This window comes from Mus caroli, unplaced genomic scaffold (assembly GCF_978045245.1).
Source record: "Mus caroli unplaced genomic scaffold, Mus_caroli_1 scaffold_16, whole genome shotgun sequence".
In the NCBI taxonomy this organism is placed as follows: Eukaryota; Metazoa; Chordata; class Mammalia; order Rodentia; family Muridae; genus Mus; species Mus caroli.
This window is the reverse complement of record NW_028227271.1, coordinates 30,835,548-30,850,580: the sequence shown is the minus strand read 5'-3', so window position 1 is coordinate 30,850,580 and position 15,033 is coordinate 30,835,548. Positions and strand designations below refer to the sequence as shown.

Below are 15,033 nucleotides of genomic sequence, written 5' to 3'. Positions count from 1 at the left end.
AACACTTACAAACACACACTGGGCTACACTGGAGGCCATTGAGCAAAGCTTAACTGCAATGACCGTCTTGCAACAGTGTGGTGATCCCAGGCCTGAGGGGTCTGGACCTACAGCGCTGGGTTCAAGGTCTGGTAGACAACTTGAGGTCTTGCCCTTCTAGACAGCCTAAGTCTCTCAAGCTGCTGTCTTTATACATGGATGTGCGCCTCATTGTGCTTTAGAAACGCAGAGCTTATTTTTGGGGGTCTTGGGAGACGGCTCAGTCAAAAGGTGCCTGCCATGCCACGTGAGCACAAAGGCCTGAATTTATTCCCAAGAAGCCACATAAACACACCAAGTGCGGTGGCACTCTGACAATCCCGGGGTTGCAAAGGCACAAACAGGATTCCCAGGGCTTGCTGGTTATCCTGCTTATCCTAAGGATGACCTTTACGTTTGTCTTCTGGTCTCTACACGCGGACACCCGCATTCACGTACACACAGGCCTGAGGACCCTTACCTTGCTCCAGATGGAGTGCGTGAGATGTGTATGCTCCCAGTCAGAGGCACGCTCTGTGGAGAGCCTCAGGCTGACTCCATCCTTTCAAACTCTGACTGCCCAGTCCTCCACCCTCAATGACTGGTTTCTCTCAATTCTCTGCTCCTCCCCATCCTTTCTTTCTGGGGCAGGGTCTTGGACTCATTTTGTAGCCACTGATGACCTCAATTTTCAATGCTGCTGTGTCTACCTCCTGGTACTGGGGTCACAGCTCAAGCAAAGCCGGGGAATCAAACCCAGGTCTTACCTAACACATGCTAGGCAGCATTCTACCAACCAAGCCAGACACCCCCCACCCCCACCCCCAGTCACAAGTCCTGGCAATTTATTTCTGAACCACCTTTCCCATCATTTATTAGATACATGACATTTCGTGCCTGGACCCTCCTCACCAAAGCCTTGCTAGACACCCGAGCCTGGGTCCTCATCGAGGCCCAAGTCTCAGAAGCGTTTCCCCAGACTGTGGCAGCCGCGGGGCTCTGACTCACCCGCTCGTTTTTGTCTGTGCAGAAGAGGCGTGTGTGGTGCCGCTTCTGCACCACGATGAACGTGATCCCTGGCTGATAGTCCTTCTCCAGCTTGATGCAGGCCTCTCTGATGGCCAGGAGCTCATGGTGGAGAACCTGCAGGACAAAGGCAGGCGTCAGATGCCTCTTGCACGCTGGGAACGGCTTTCCAAGTCTTGCCAGCACTAGTCAGGTATACCACTCTGCCTTCCAACAGCTGGCCCAGTTTCATTTTGATACCGTGATAAAAAGACCGACCCAAAGCAACTTGGGAAGGAAAAGGGTTTAACTAGCTCACACTTCCAAACCACATCCCATCACTGAGGGAAGGAAGGGTAGGAACACCATGGAAGAACAGTACTTGCAGCTTGCTCAGCTAACTAGCTTGCTTATGTACACTTTTGTGCTTTTGTTCATTCTAACCGGCCTGGAACTCATTATGTAGACAAGACTGTCCTGACTTCAGAGACCTACCTGCTTCTACCTCCTCAGTGCTGAGGTTAAAGGCACGCACCAATATACCCACCTCAGCTTGCTTTCTCAGTCAGCCCAGGCCCACTTGTCTAGGAATAGTGCTGCCCCAAGTAGACTAAGCCTTCTATATCACAGCAAAATGAGGATGTCCCACAGACATGACACAAACAGGCCATCTGATTGAGACAACTTCTTCATCGAGGTTCCCTTTTCCCAGGTGACTCTAGCTTATATAGATTTGATAGTAAAATTATAGTCAAGTCCCTACATAGGGACCGAGGGCACACAGGTTCTAAAATTAGAAGGTACACAAAACTGCTTGGTTTGGAATCCATAATGATCTCAAAGCTCATGAAACAGCACCATGAAGACTTATGGGCTTGGGCAGCAGAGAGAGTCGCCACTTGCTTGCTTACTGAGAGGAAAGGAAAGACAAATGGAGCAAGCACTCACTTGAGTCAGACTAGAACTCCCATCAGAGCTCAGTACTGCACAGTACCCAGCAACACCCCTTCCTTCCGCCTGTCAACTGTGGGTCCTGTACTGAAGGCCTCATGTGAAGAGTTTGGTACACAAGTACCAGAAATAGTGGCTTTTTGTTGTGGCAGGACAGTGTCTGTCTGTCTAATCTGGATCAAAGTCTTATTATTCTGCCCTATCTATCTATCTATCTATCTATCTACCTACCTACCTACCTATCTATCTGAATCAAAGTCTTATTATTCTGCCCTGCCTGGATCCACCTGCCTTTGCCTCCTCAGGGCTAGGATTAAAGGTGTGCACCATCATGCTTGACCTTGCCCAGATTTAACAGTCTCAACCAGTTTACAATGTTTTAAAAAGTATATGTAGAATTCTAGTGCAGACAGTTGAGTTGTGGGGATTCTGGTACTCTGAGCAGTGGAGCGGAGAATGACAGGCCCGGCCTTCCTACAAGGGAGAAGCACTGGGAAGGACTGAAAGCCCAGGAGGATGGACCGAGAGGCAACAGGGTTCGAGGTCATGGAAGTACATTGTGGAAGCTGTCAACACGGCTCTTGCAGAACACAGCACTAGAGGAACTGAACCAGACAGGACAGTGTATTCCTAGGGCAATGGATATCTGTTCTAAAGAGGAGCAAGTTGCAGCTTCTGCCCTAAATAGGAAACAAATGTACTTTGTTGCATGTCTTCAGCCTGTGGTCAAGGCAAGTAAGTAGACTCTCCAGCACTTCAGATCTTAGAAAGGCCCAGGGCAGGTAAAAACTCCCAGTTTGCTTTCATATCCCCTGGCCTGGCTGAGGCTCTCCTCACCCAGGTCTCCACTGCCCAGGCCTATATTCAAAACTTCCCTCCTGCCTTCCCCCATCCTGGGACCTGAAACCTCATAAGACACAGACCACACCACCATCACCATCTGCCTTCCCCACTCTGAGCAGCCGACTGACAAGAGGCAAAGAGGATGGTGCAGAGCGGCCCACCTGCTGGAACTGGCCCTCGGAGACGCCATCTCGGTAGAAGATGATTCGGGTGGGCTTGAAGCGGGTAGATTTGTAGAACTGAATGAGCAGCTCTCGTACCATGGCAGCCAGGTCCTGGATGATCTCCTGTCGGTGCTGCTGCACACGCACGGTGGCACAGTAGCGGTTGGGGTGTGCGTCCATGCTGCCCACGACCTGTGGACAGACACACGGTCAGCAAGGGACAAGGGCTCCAGGGGTCCGTCTTTTGGGTCCAGCTGGAGATTGGCCTGTAAGAAGCATCTCCCAGTGTCCCTCACAGCAGATAGTACTGCTAGCTCCCTTCTCAAGATGGGATACTTGCCCCATGGTACACCGGAAAAAGGCAACATTGAGCCTTACTGTGTCAGGGGGTTGGGTTACCTGTAAAAAGCAACTGGGGGGTGCCTCTAGATTTTCAGGAGCAAACACGTCTCCAAATTGCCTTATGCCCATCAAAGAGTTAGTATCCCCAGACTTAGATCCCTAGGAAGGTCACAGCCCCTTGAAGCAACTTGGCTGTTTTAGGGCTCATCTGAAGGAGCAACCAGAGAGTCAGAGTGCCACAACGCTGCCAGGATTCTGAGGTTAGGGGACCAAAAGTAAACGGATCAGCTACAGCTAGGGCCTGCCCATTTCTAGGTTGGGGAAAGCACTTCCTTATACCTTGAAAGCACACAGGGAAGAGCCCTGGGCTGGGAAGCAGGTGGCCAGCCACTCCACGGAAAAGCTTACAGAGCATCGTCTCTAAGCCTTGCCAGACTCCTTGTTCAAAAAATATTTCAAGTTGGCATAAAGAGAGATAAATCAACATGAACAGAAACCTGTCCTATTGATGGAGAATCGAGGGCACCAGGAATAAGCATAGATTTCTGCTCTTTAGAATTTGATAAGCCTGGCTCTGATCTTGGTTGTCAACTCACCCACATCTGGTATCAACCCAAGCCACAGCAGCTGACGAGGTAAGCTTATGAGGGATTTTGCTGATGGAATCACTAAAGGTGGGGAGACCCACTAAAATCCGAGTCACACCTCTTTCTTAGTGGCAGCCTTTTTTTGCCTGCTTGCTGTTGGCAAGTTTGTCTATTTCTGTTACTGCCGGCAGGTTTTAACTTAGACTGAAGGCCAGCAACTTTTGGTTCTCCTGGACTCTAGAACTAAACTGGGACCACAGAGACCTCCAGTCTTTTTTTTCCTTTTTTTTTTTTTTTTGGTTTTTCGAGACATGGTTTCTCTGTATAGCCCTGGCTGTCCTCAAACTCAGAAATCTGCCTGCCTCTGCCTCCCCTGGGATTAAAGGCGTGCACCACCACACCTGGAGAGACCTCTAGTCTTGTAGACTGAACAACTACAAATTATTCTTGGCCTTTGTTTTAAGACTGCATCCTCTAAGTCAATCCAATGAACTGTGTGTGTGTGTGCACATGTGGAACTAATGCATTTGCCTAAGTCTCCGAAGCCTAGAGAGAGGACCCTGTACACAGTGACTCAAGAGAAAACAAAGCCAACAATGATCAGGTAGAGCCCAAGACCTGGGCCAGACCCCAAGCACATTGGCTGTGCAGGTCTTTTCTGGCATTAGAGATCCTGACTCTGGATACTACCCGAAAGCCACACCCAAGAACTATGCATAGCACACATGATGCAAATGGGGTCTCATCCTATATCATATCCCATACTCTACCCCGTTAATACGGATTAAATAAACAGTGATGTTAAGTCTGGTTAGCACCTACTACACACACACACACACACACACACACACACACACACACGAATGCCAGGGCACTGAGCTGACTGCAGCACATGTGAAAAAGCCCAGAAAGATTAATTGTAGGGAAGTGGTAGAGAATGGTTTGATGCCTGAGGCTCAGCTGGGCATGACGCTGGTACTGCCATGCCAAGTAAGAAGTGCGGGAGCCTACTCAGGGCCTTTTGGTTCCACTCCACAGGTGAGCACTTCTTTGAGCACTTGAACAACCAGTTGGAGAAACTGATTGGGCAAGGTGGGCATTTGTGAGGACAGGATCCATGGTTCAGACAAACGATCCAAAAGAGCTATTGTTTCCTTTCATATGCTCAACCACCCTGGCTCTAGAACCCACTATTCTTTAACTAGAGGAGTGGTAAGAGGACACCCATTGCACTCTGCACTCCAAACCCCACTACAGAAGTCCATGCCTGGCCACTGTAACGTGACAGGCCAGCCTACTGAGAGCAGAGGGAGTGGATGCAAAGTGGTTGGCCAAGGCTACCTTGATGGACATGGAGAAGCCAGAGGTAATGTTCCCATCAGATGCACCACAGAATGCAGGGTAGATGGCAGCCCACACACCTGTGACATCATCAGGTTCACCCTATCACCTATTTGCCATTAGATCATGATTAGACCAGCTAAGCCAGTGGTGACTTCCATGTCTTTCTCCTCCACAGACCACTGCAAACAGACCACAGACACTCGAGGAGCAAGGGTCCCACCAAGCAACATGATACCAGCAGAGAGGCCAGAGGAAAAGAGTGGACACTCACGGCAGCAATAGAAGGTTTCTTCCCATCCCCAGCTGGTGGGTGGGTGACATCGGCTCCCAGGAAGATGACAGGTTGCTGGAACACTGGAGGCCTACAAGAAAATGGGTATTTGAGGACCAAGCTTCAGAGAATGCATGAATGCCTGGCACCAGAAGCAATTCCTACCCATCTCTGGGAGGCAACCCTAGCTCTAACATGGGTATTTTTCAAGCGATCTTCCTGACTCTACCTCAGTGCCAGGCATGTACCACCAAACCCATCTGGTTTATGCTGGCCTTGAACCCAGGGCCTTATATATGCCATGCAAATACTTTACCAAGTGAGAGACCTCCCCTGCCCCCAACAGAATCGTTACCCTTAATGATACACACAGAAGCCTATTGGATTAAATAATGATGTCTGTTATGCACTTGAGAAAGAGCCTGAGAAGGTGGGACTGAGAGCTGAGAACGTAGCTGGCCTGGTTGGGTACTGTGGGTGCCTTGTTCTGTTGAGGGGAGGGACTGCCAGAGCCCAGGAGTTTGAGTAGCATCCTGGGTCTTAACCACAGGATACATTCCCAATTCCCACAACCCTGCCATCTTCTTCCATGGCCATCATTTCTGGCTGAGACCTTCAGGCGGAATGCTCACTACCTGAGTGGTGGCATGTGTGGTGAGGAAAGGAGAGAGAGAGAGAGAGAGAGAGACAATGATAGCTCTCCATGCAGCACCCTGAAGACCAACAGGCTCCTGCATTGTAGGAGCCGGGCTTATCATATACTGTTCACAATAGGAGCAGTTATATGTCTTTATTTCCATGGTGACTGCTCTTCTAAAAGTGTACACAGAAGCTGCTGGCTGCTGTTTATATGGCCAGAGAGGGTATGCAGCATGGTCATCAGAAAGGGGTTTATCCATCCCGTCTGCCTTCCTGAGACCTTCTTTTCCTTTCTCCCCTTTGTTTTGACACATAGTCTCATGTACTTCAGACTGGACTTGGATGTCCAGTCCCACTGCCACGACCTCTCAAATGCTGCAATCATAAGTGTATGCCTCTACACTTTGTGCCAAAAGAAACTTGATTATTCTGAAGGTGGCCTACAAAGAACCAAAGGACAATTTGACACTGTGGGCAAGGAGAGGTAGCCAGAAGGGCATCTTTGTCCCTAAGTGTGTGAAGTCCAGACAATATTCTCTGTGTGAGACCCTAGATCATGAGCAACCATGATACCAGCTGAATACCACATCTCTGTGAGGTGACGTCCCATTTGTGTGAGGTGTGGCACACTCAGAGGGGAGTGTGTCTCTTGCAAGTGTCATCTCCCAATCAAAGTCAGGCACAGTAAAGACCTGTGTGTGTGTGTGTGTGTGTGTGTGTGTGTGTGTGTGTCCACAGCAGGATTTCTCTTCAGCACCCATTCAGGATTTAACCATGTAAGAAAGAAAGTGATTCCTACATGTCAAGCATGTTCATCTATGTGCCCTTTCCAGGGAGAGGAGGGCAAGTGTTCCTTTAATCTCCACTGTGGTTACAACCACCCCTGGGGGCCTGCACCCAGCCTCAGACTTAGGGTGCCACTTCTAGGACACAGGTCGTCTGTGGCACTGTGGTCCTGCTAACCACACTTGAGATGCCTGTGCCTCTTGGCCTCACTCTCCTCACTGAAGGGGAGCTGAGAGGTATACCCAGAGATCCTGATCACTGCCCTGCCACCATGAGGCCACCAGGTACAGCTGTGTAGCAGCTGTGTTTCTACACGTGGGTGGATGTGACTCACTTGCCACAAGCAAGGCACACCTGCGCTCAGCTTCCTCTCATCTGCAGCCCAGCAAAGCTTCCTTCCCATGAGCCCAGCCTGCCGGGGGCCTCCCAGGCTCCGCCTAACTCAACTCATGCTGCCATGGCAACAAGATTCCCCTTTCAAGGTCTCTAGTGACTTCCTCCATTGCTGGGTCCAATAATCAGGCCGCACAGTGCAGCTCATTGGCATTTTGTGATGCAAGACACACCTCCCTGGGCCCCTTGACTCAGGTGCCTCCCCTCCTTGCCTTCATTTTCTATTACCAGTGTCCCTGAACTTTTACCCTGGGCACAGAGCTCAGATCTCCTTGCCATTCACTCAAGGATGCTCATCCAGTCTCAGGGTTCCTGTGCTCTGACAATGAGCATCCCCAGAGCTCAGCTTCCCAACCCGGGCCACACCTCCTTCAGGAAGGCCCTGTCTTTGACACTAACTAGACCAAGAGCATGAGACAACTGCCTTTCTCCCCTTTAATCTCTTTAACCTGTCTACCTGTCCTTATCTCCAAACCATTGGGGTCCCTCATCCTGCCGGTCCCCAACTTCAGCCTGGTGTAGCCTGGCACAAGAGGCCTCCAAATCTGTTCTAAGCCAGACCCCACAGCACAGGCCTGCCCATTATTCTCAGTATCTATAGACAGTTTCCTCAGCCAAAGCTATTACTATGGTCGCTCTCTTCTTTTGTCCTTTTGTTCAAAGGAGGGAAAGCATTAACTTGGACCTTGACCTCTAACACCTAGGGTAGCATGCTGACTGCGGGAGGCACCTGAGGAAGGCACAGTTCCACATTCCCATCCCTTAGCCCTATGGGGCAGGTGGGCCAGCACTTGGCCTCAGTTCCTGGCCCAGACATAGGACCCATCAACAGCGGGCCCTACAGGGAAGGAATTTCCAGCCCAAAGTGCTTTAGCTTTGATCCTAGCAGTAAGCTCCCAGCCCCAAGTAAGCAGAGTAGGAAACACTGGAGTCTACACTGCAGTGAAGCTCCAGGGACCAGCTGACAAGTCTGTGGAAGCCCATTCCTGACCTGTCCCGAGGCCACTCACTCTTCCAACTCTTCAGTGGAGACTGCTGGCCCTGGCAAAAGGAGCAGGGTGGCAACAGCCCCACAGCAGCCTTCAACTATTAGGGACTCCAGCCCTAACAATCACCCATCCCTGATGCCCCTGGTTCTGAGGAGCCCAGGACTTATGCCCACATAAACCACCAGTGAGCACCTCTCCGCTGACCATTTAAGCCAGCTGGTGTGTGCACGGGCTGTGGCCACCTCACCTGCCCTGTGGCAGTAGGATGTTGTTGACGCCTCCCAGTTTGACATTGATCTTTAAGCAGAGATTGGATAGGGTCTGTGGCGTGGTCCTCTGCACGTTCTTCATCTGGACGCACTGTGTGGCCATCCCCAGCACTGTGTCTCCCACACGCTTGACTTCCGCTGTGGAGCAGAGGCGCACATGTCACAACTCCCAAATAGAAGCAGCTGTCTTCTGCACCCTTTTGGACTGCACCGGTGCAGTGTTCAGCCACAGCAGCTGCGTTAGGCGCCTGCAGTCAGCCTAGGGAAGATGCTGGCAGACAGAGGGGCAGGGCTCCTGGCGGAATCCCGCTTTAGCACTGCCAGGCACCTGTGCCTGTCTCCCTCAGGACAGGAACCGGGAAGCAATCTCATACCAGCCATTTGTGATCCTGGGCCAGGGTGGGGCGAGCAGAAGCTGGCTATAACTAAGGCTTCATCATTCCTCAGCAGAAATGACACCCCATGTTAAGCAAATGCCTAGGTGGCTAAAAATAAAACCACCAGTCTCCTCAAACCCCTTGGCAAACATAGAACATCAAAGTGCCGTGGGGATCCACACTTGTCCATCCCCACATTCATTCCTGAAACAGCTGCTCATTGCTCTTAGGACTGTTCTAGAAACTCGGACTCTAGGGACAACACTCATCACACCTAAACACCACTGCCATGAGAAAGCCTTCTTTGAACTTAAAGGGAAAGACCATGCCATGGGTCTGTGGCCTGCCTGTGGTTAGATAGGACAGACCGCTACTAGTCACAACCATCAGGAAGCCCAGTTGCTTTCCTTGACCCCTATACAGATCTCTCACCAACACCCTTTTGCTGAAAAAGCTTATGGGGCAGACAGCTCTCACCTTGCAGATCTGTCCATATAGCCTCCCTGCCCCCGCCTCCCTCTGAACAGATGGCTGTACCTAATCCATTTCCTCTTCTTCAGCATCACTGGGCTCTCCACTGATGAAGGAACAACTACCCTCTAACATAAAGAAACCCTTGTGTGGGGTGGTGGTAGAGACCAGACATGCTGACTGAATCCTAGGGAATCGAGAGCCAGTGGGGCCTCCTCGGGGAACACTGACCTATCAAGGCACTCTCTTCCACCTGCCAACACTCATGCCACAGCATGAACATGAAACCAACCGTCAAGTCAAATTATGGGCTGTAGCTGGCCTTTGCTACTTTGTGGGTTCCTCTTTTTCCTGCCCTTTTATTTACTAGTTTCACTCATCACTAGATAGGAGAGAAAGGAGGATAGAGGGGGGAGAGAGATCCCTGAATCCAATTTATTTCCTTTTCTTTATTGACCATGATTACTAATAAACTGCAACCAAGCTCCCTGAATGACTAACAACTATTAACACCCTCTCTTGGGGGTGTCGGTGTCAACACAAAGGGGACCAGTCATGTATACTTCCTCTGAAAAGTTCCTAAAACTCCAAACATTGCACAATTGCAGAGACTATCTGCAACGATGGGTCACTGGGAGTGGCTTGATACCTGGGACTGTGGCCTCACTCAAGAAAATGACGATGGGCCAAACGTATACGAGAGTAACTAACCCACCTCCTGTCCCCTTCTCAGGTTCAGGGATGGACAAGAACCAACCACTCAGCTCAGTCAGCACAAAGGGGACTGTTCCAGGCCACTCAGGCCACTGGGACCTCCTCACCCCCTGAAGCCTGCAGCGGGCCGACACCTACCATACACAGGAGTTTTGCCAGGCAGGATGACCACCACCAGCTGGAGGCCAGCGTATGTGTTCTTCAGGTGTCGGAACATGGGCTCCACACTGTCTGCACCCTGTGCGTATTTACAGAAGCAGGGCTGACCCTGGATCGGCATCCCAGCATCTCTCGAGATCTTCCTCAGTTGCTCTGTGAAGGACCTGAGGGAAAAGGCCACTTTGCTAAGATGTATAATAGATGGTAAGGAGGTCATATCAACCAGGGGATTTGAGTACAGTTTAACAAGGTCAAAGGTTTTGCCTAGCATGCACTCAATCTCAGCATTTGGGAGAGGCAGGAGGGTCTACAGTTAAGGTCATTTTGACTACACATTGAGTTTGAGGCTAGCCTGGGACAGATAAGATTCTGTCTAAACAAAAGAAAATAACAACAACAAAAAAGAATTAAGTTTTTTATTTGCTTTTGGTAGCCCAGGCTGGCCTCAAACTCAGGATTCTACTGCCTTGCCCTCTGGGGCCTAGGGTTAGGTACCATGCTGTGCTAGAATCTAATCTCAGATAAAGTCAAAGGCATATCAGCCCATGAATGGGGCGAGTGCGCCATACAACCATGGAAGGCCCAGGGGTCATTGATGGGATAAAATGGCAGATATAAAATGCATGCTGTGCCAGGTAGTAGTGGCACATGCCTTTAATCCCAGCACTTGGGAGGCAGAGGCAGGTAGATCTCTGAGTTCAAGGCCAGCCTGGTCTACAGAGTGAGTTCCAGGACAGCCAGGGCTATAGAGAGATATCCTGTCTTGAAACCGCCGCCCCCCCCCCCCCAAAAAAAAGCATGCTTGCTGCCTTTCTGTAATGACACAGTATGGTTCTTTTGTGCCATGCAGGCCAACTAAGCAAAATAAAGAACACCATCAGCTGCCTGTGGGTTTTCCTTTCCTGCTGCTCTGGTGGGTGTAGTCTTGGAAACACAGACCCAGAAGAAAACAGAACAGGTGGCAGTCAAGCAAATCCAGCACTTGGGCTGCCAAACCAGACTCAGGTAGCTGAGAAGACTGGCTACGACGTTCAGAGCAAAAACATCTCATCAGCAGCCAAGGTGGGGACATTTAGCTCCAGCCTAGTGGCACAGCAGTCACCTCCCCTGTGCTACATTTACAGAATTCATGGTTGTGCACCTGCAATCACACCACCAACAGGTGGGGTGTGTCTGGGGACAGAGATACCAAGGATAGAAGATGGGCAGGAGTTGGTCAGCATCCAGTGTCTACTCTGGCTTCCTTTTCTCTGGGCTTGTGGCTCATTCTGTCAGAAGCACAGGCAAACGCTACAACCAGTGCTGGATGGCAGCCTCACCAAAGAGCCTCTGGCTGAGATGGTAAGGTTACAGCTAGACTTTACAGGCTTTGGGGTACCCCCTTCACTGACCCCAGACAGGTGAAAAAGCAAATGTCTTATTCCCCCCTAAACTTGGAATACAAGTACAAGCCCTGTGAGCTATAGGGCATTCCTGTTGGTACTGGTCAAGCCTAGTTCCTTGCCAATGGCCCAACACTCACAGTGTTCCTGGCTGAGGAGCAGGCCCCTCTGCAGCTCACTGAATCAGCTGACCTAAGCTACTAGAAAAATGGCTGGGCACATACCAAAGCCTGATGTGCTCCCTGTAAGCCCTCCCTCACAGGAGAGCAGCTGCTGCAGCTCACCCAAGGCGGCCTTCTTCTACTGTCTCTTCCCACCCAGTTCTCAGTGTCACTTCTTATTTAATTCACAGAAATTCCACAGTAGCACCAGAGTGATGGCTCAATGGGAAAAGGTGCTTTGTGTAAGCCTGCCAATCTGAGGTCAATCCCTGGGACCACGTGGTAGAAAGAGAAGTAACTTCCTCAGCTAATCCTCCAACAGTGCATGATGGGACAGACAGAAGCATATCCACCCCGCCGCACACACACACAAATACATGCCACTAAAATTTCTTAGCCAGGGATAGGGCACACGCCTTTAATCCCAGCATTAGCAGAGGCAGAGGCAGGTAGATCTCTGTGAGTTCAAGGCCATCCTGGGTCTACATAGTTGAGTTCTAGGACAGCCAGTGAGGGCTACATAGACAGTGAAGTTTCTACAGTCTGTGTCCACCTCTACTTCCACGGTGACCGATTTATTTTAACCTCATTGCTCAGGAACTGTTTTTTCTCACACTGAATCTGGCCTTGTCACATCTCATAAATGGCAGTCACCCTGGGTGAGTGCTATCTGTTAGAGAAAGGCTGCCAACCGCTGGTATTGGAACCCCAGTGACCTGTCTGACCAACAGAAACCAGAAACGAGGCTAGGCACATGGAAGCCTCAAGCAGGCTTACTTGAGATGGACTTCTGTACACTGGCGCTGGGGGGCGAAGCAGGCGATGGCCCACACCTTGATCTCGATGCCTGTGTGGAACTGCTTGTTTCGCATGTCCCACACACCCTGGACAGGGGTGGCAATTGCTTTGTTCTGCAAAGAGAAAGTTGTTCAGTGGAGAACAAATGAAAACATTCTTGCTGCTGGTTCCCTGACCAACAATGACTCCTAAGGCAGCAGATCACCCCGGGTGTGGCACCTCCATGTCTCTAGCATTCCTTAGCACTGGAAGGAACCCCCCTGCACACAGGCAGCATGGTAGGTTCTAGATGCGCGGTGGTGAGAAATGACTGCCTGGGCCAATGGTGAACCTCGATGGGGGGGAGTGAAGGCCAGGTGAATGGATGGACGGGGTGAGGAAATGAGTGCATGGGAAGGATAGATGAATAGAGACAGATAAAGGTACCATGGGATGGGTGAGTGGATGAGGCTGAGTCTTGGTCATGCACAGGCACAGCTCACACACCCACCCACATCCACACAGCACATGAGCACTTGCCCCTGTCTGCACCTACCCTGCCCCCGTAGAGGATGGAGGGCGGCTGCAGAACCCGCCCAGTCACATCTGTCATCTCATCTTTCACCATGATTCCAAATTCACGAACATATGGGTCTGTATTGAAACTTGCACTTCGCATCTTGAGGAAGGAAAAAGAGGAAGACAGGTCAGTGGAGGCCACCTCTGCTCAAAGTCCAGGCATGTGTGTGTGTGTGTTGGGGATGGGGGTCCTTGGTTACCCCATCCTGGAGGAACCAAGGACCCAGTACTCACCAGTTTGCTGATCTCCTCTTGGCGATCAGGTGCTGACCTGGCAGTTGCTCTGATCATGGTTGAGGTCTGATTGTCTGTTAATTTTTTTATACATCTCTGTCCAGCAACTATGTTACAGACCTACAAAGAAGACAGATACAGGTCAACACATGAACTGTGTATGTGACTAGGGGTTGTAGGAGGGAGGGAGATTTCAGAGGCTGAGCACGCAAGCCAGAACCACCTTGACTAGTGGTGGGACCACTCCAAAGTCTACCACACACAACAGAACTTGTAGGTAACCCTGGCATGAAAGAGGACCATCTACAGCTTTGGTGGCACTCTGCTGGGCTTGACCTGTGCACAGTGAGTGGCTCACATCTGTTGTGCTGGCTAATTTTATGTCAATTTGACACAGCTATAATCATCCAAGAGGCGTTAACCTTAACTGAGAAAATGCCTCCATAGGAGCAGGCTATAGGCAAGCCTGTAGGATATTTTCTCAATCAGTGATTGATGAGGAGGGCCCAGCCCATCATGGGTAATGTCACCCCGAGGCTGGTGGTACTGGGCTCTCTAAGAAAGCAGTCTGAACAAGCTTTCGGGATCAAGCCAGAAAGCAGTACCCCTCCACAGCTCTGTATCTGCTCTACTTCAAGGTTCCTGCCCATTTTGGGTTCCTGCAATGACGTCCTTAGGTGAACAGTGGTGAAGAAGAGTAAATGAAGTTTACTCTTTCCTCTCCAGGCTGCTCTTGGTCCTTAAGCAACAGAAAGCTTAAGGAAGGCATCCATTATCCCAGGACTTGAGGCTGAAGACAGGTAGGACCTCTGAGAGGTAAGGGTCTAACAAAGAGAATTTCAGGCCAGCTAGGAGTATGCAGTGAGATTCTATCTAAGCGGCAGTGTGGTGGGTAATTCCACCCAAGCTGCTAGCTTCATCCCACTTTAGGGGAAGAAAGACACAAAGGGGACAAGTCTCAACAAAGCGTGAATTAACAGAGTTCTCCAGCACCACGGAGGCTGGCCTGGATTTGGGCTTCTCCTCAGACAATAGTGCAGAGACTTGCCTCCAAAGGTAGGTAGGTGTGTTTCTGCTCCTGTCCGACTTGTAAACACGGGAGGTGGGGGTAGCGCAGAACCAGCTTGTGCCTGTCCTTGAAGTACTGGGCCACTGTACACTCCACTGTCTGCCCACTCTCCTGCTGCAGTGGGAACCTGCGGAAAGGGGTGACTTAGGAAAGAACTTTCCAGGCTCCCTGGACACTGAACCTTCACAGGCCCGAGCATCTGTGTTGTGCAGGAAACAAATGCTTCCTTCAGGCATCTCTTGGACCATGCACGAGCCCCTCAATTCTCAGGCTGCCCCCGGGTGTCCGTCTCTGCTCCTCTCAAACCTACACAAAGCCGCACTGCAGACACCCTAACACTGGTAAGGTGACATCCTCTGTTTCCGTGTGTGTGTGTGCACGCACACTCGTATGATTTCTATGTTGGAATTTACACTTGTTTGTATAAGACTTATGTATTTTATGTATATGGGCATTTTGTCTGCATATATGTCTGCTGCACACTAGAAGGTAGGGGATCCCATAGGACC

General features: G+C 50.6%; 1 protein-coding gene across 1 annotated transcript in view; it reads right to left on the bottom strand.

Annotated features, from left to right (window-relative positions):
- Positions 1-15,033, bottom strand: part of Ago2 (argonaute RISC catalytic component 2) — an 88,135-nt gene that overhangs the window by 14,780 nt on the left and 58,322 nt on the right. Inside the window, exons 8-16 of the mRNA XM_021183054.3 lie at positions 14,504-14,651; positions 13,456-13,575; positions 13,199-13,321; positions 12,643-12,776; positions 10,302-10,486; positions 8,580-8,739; positions 5,526-5,616; positions 2,979-3,173; positions 1,027-1,161 (exon numbers count right to left, since the gene is read on the bottom strand). Coding sequence (XP_021038713.1) covers positions 1,027-1,161; positions 2,979-3,173; positions 5,526-5,616; positions 8,580-8,739; positions 10,302-10,486; positions 12,643-12,776; positions 13,199-13,321; positions 13,456-13,575; positions 14,504-14,651 — 1,291 coding nt within the window. The remainder of the gene's footprint in view (positions 1-1,026; positions 1,162-2,978; positions 3,174-5,525; positions 5,617-8,579; positions 8,740-10,301; positions 10,487-12,642; positions 12,777-13,198; positions 13,322-13,455; positions 13,576-14,503; positions 14,652-15,033) is intronic.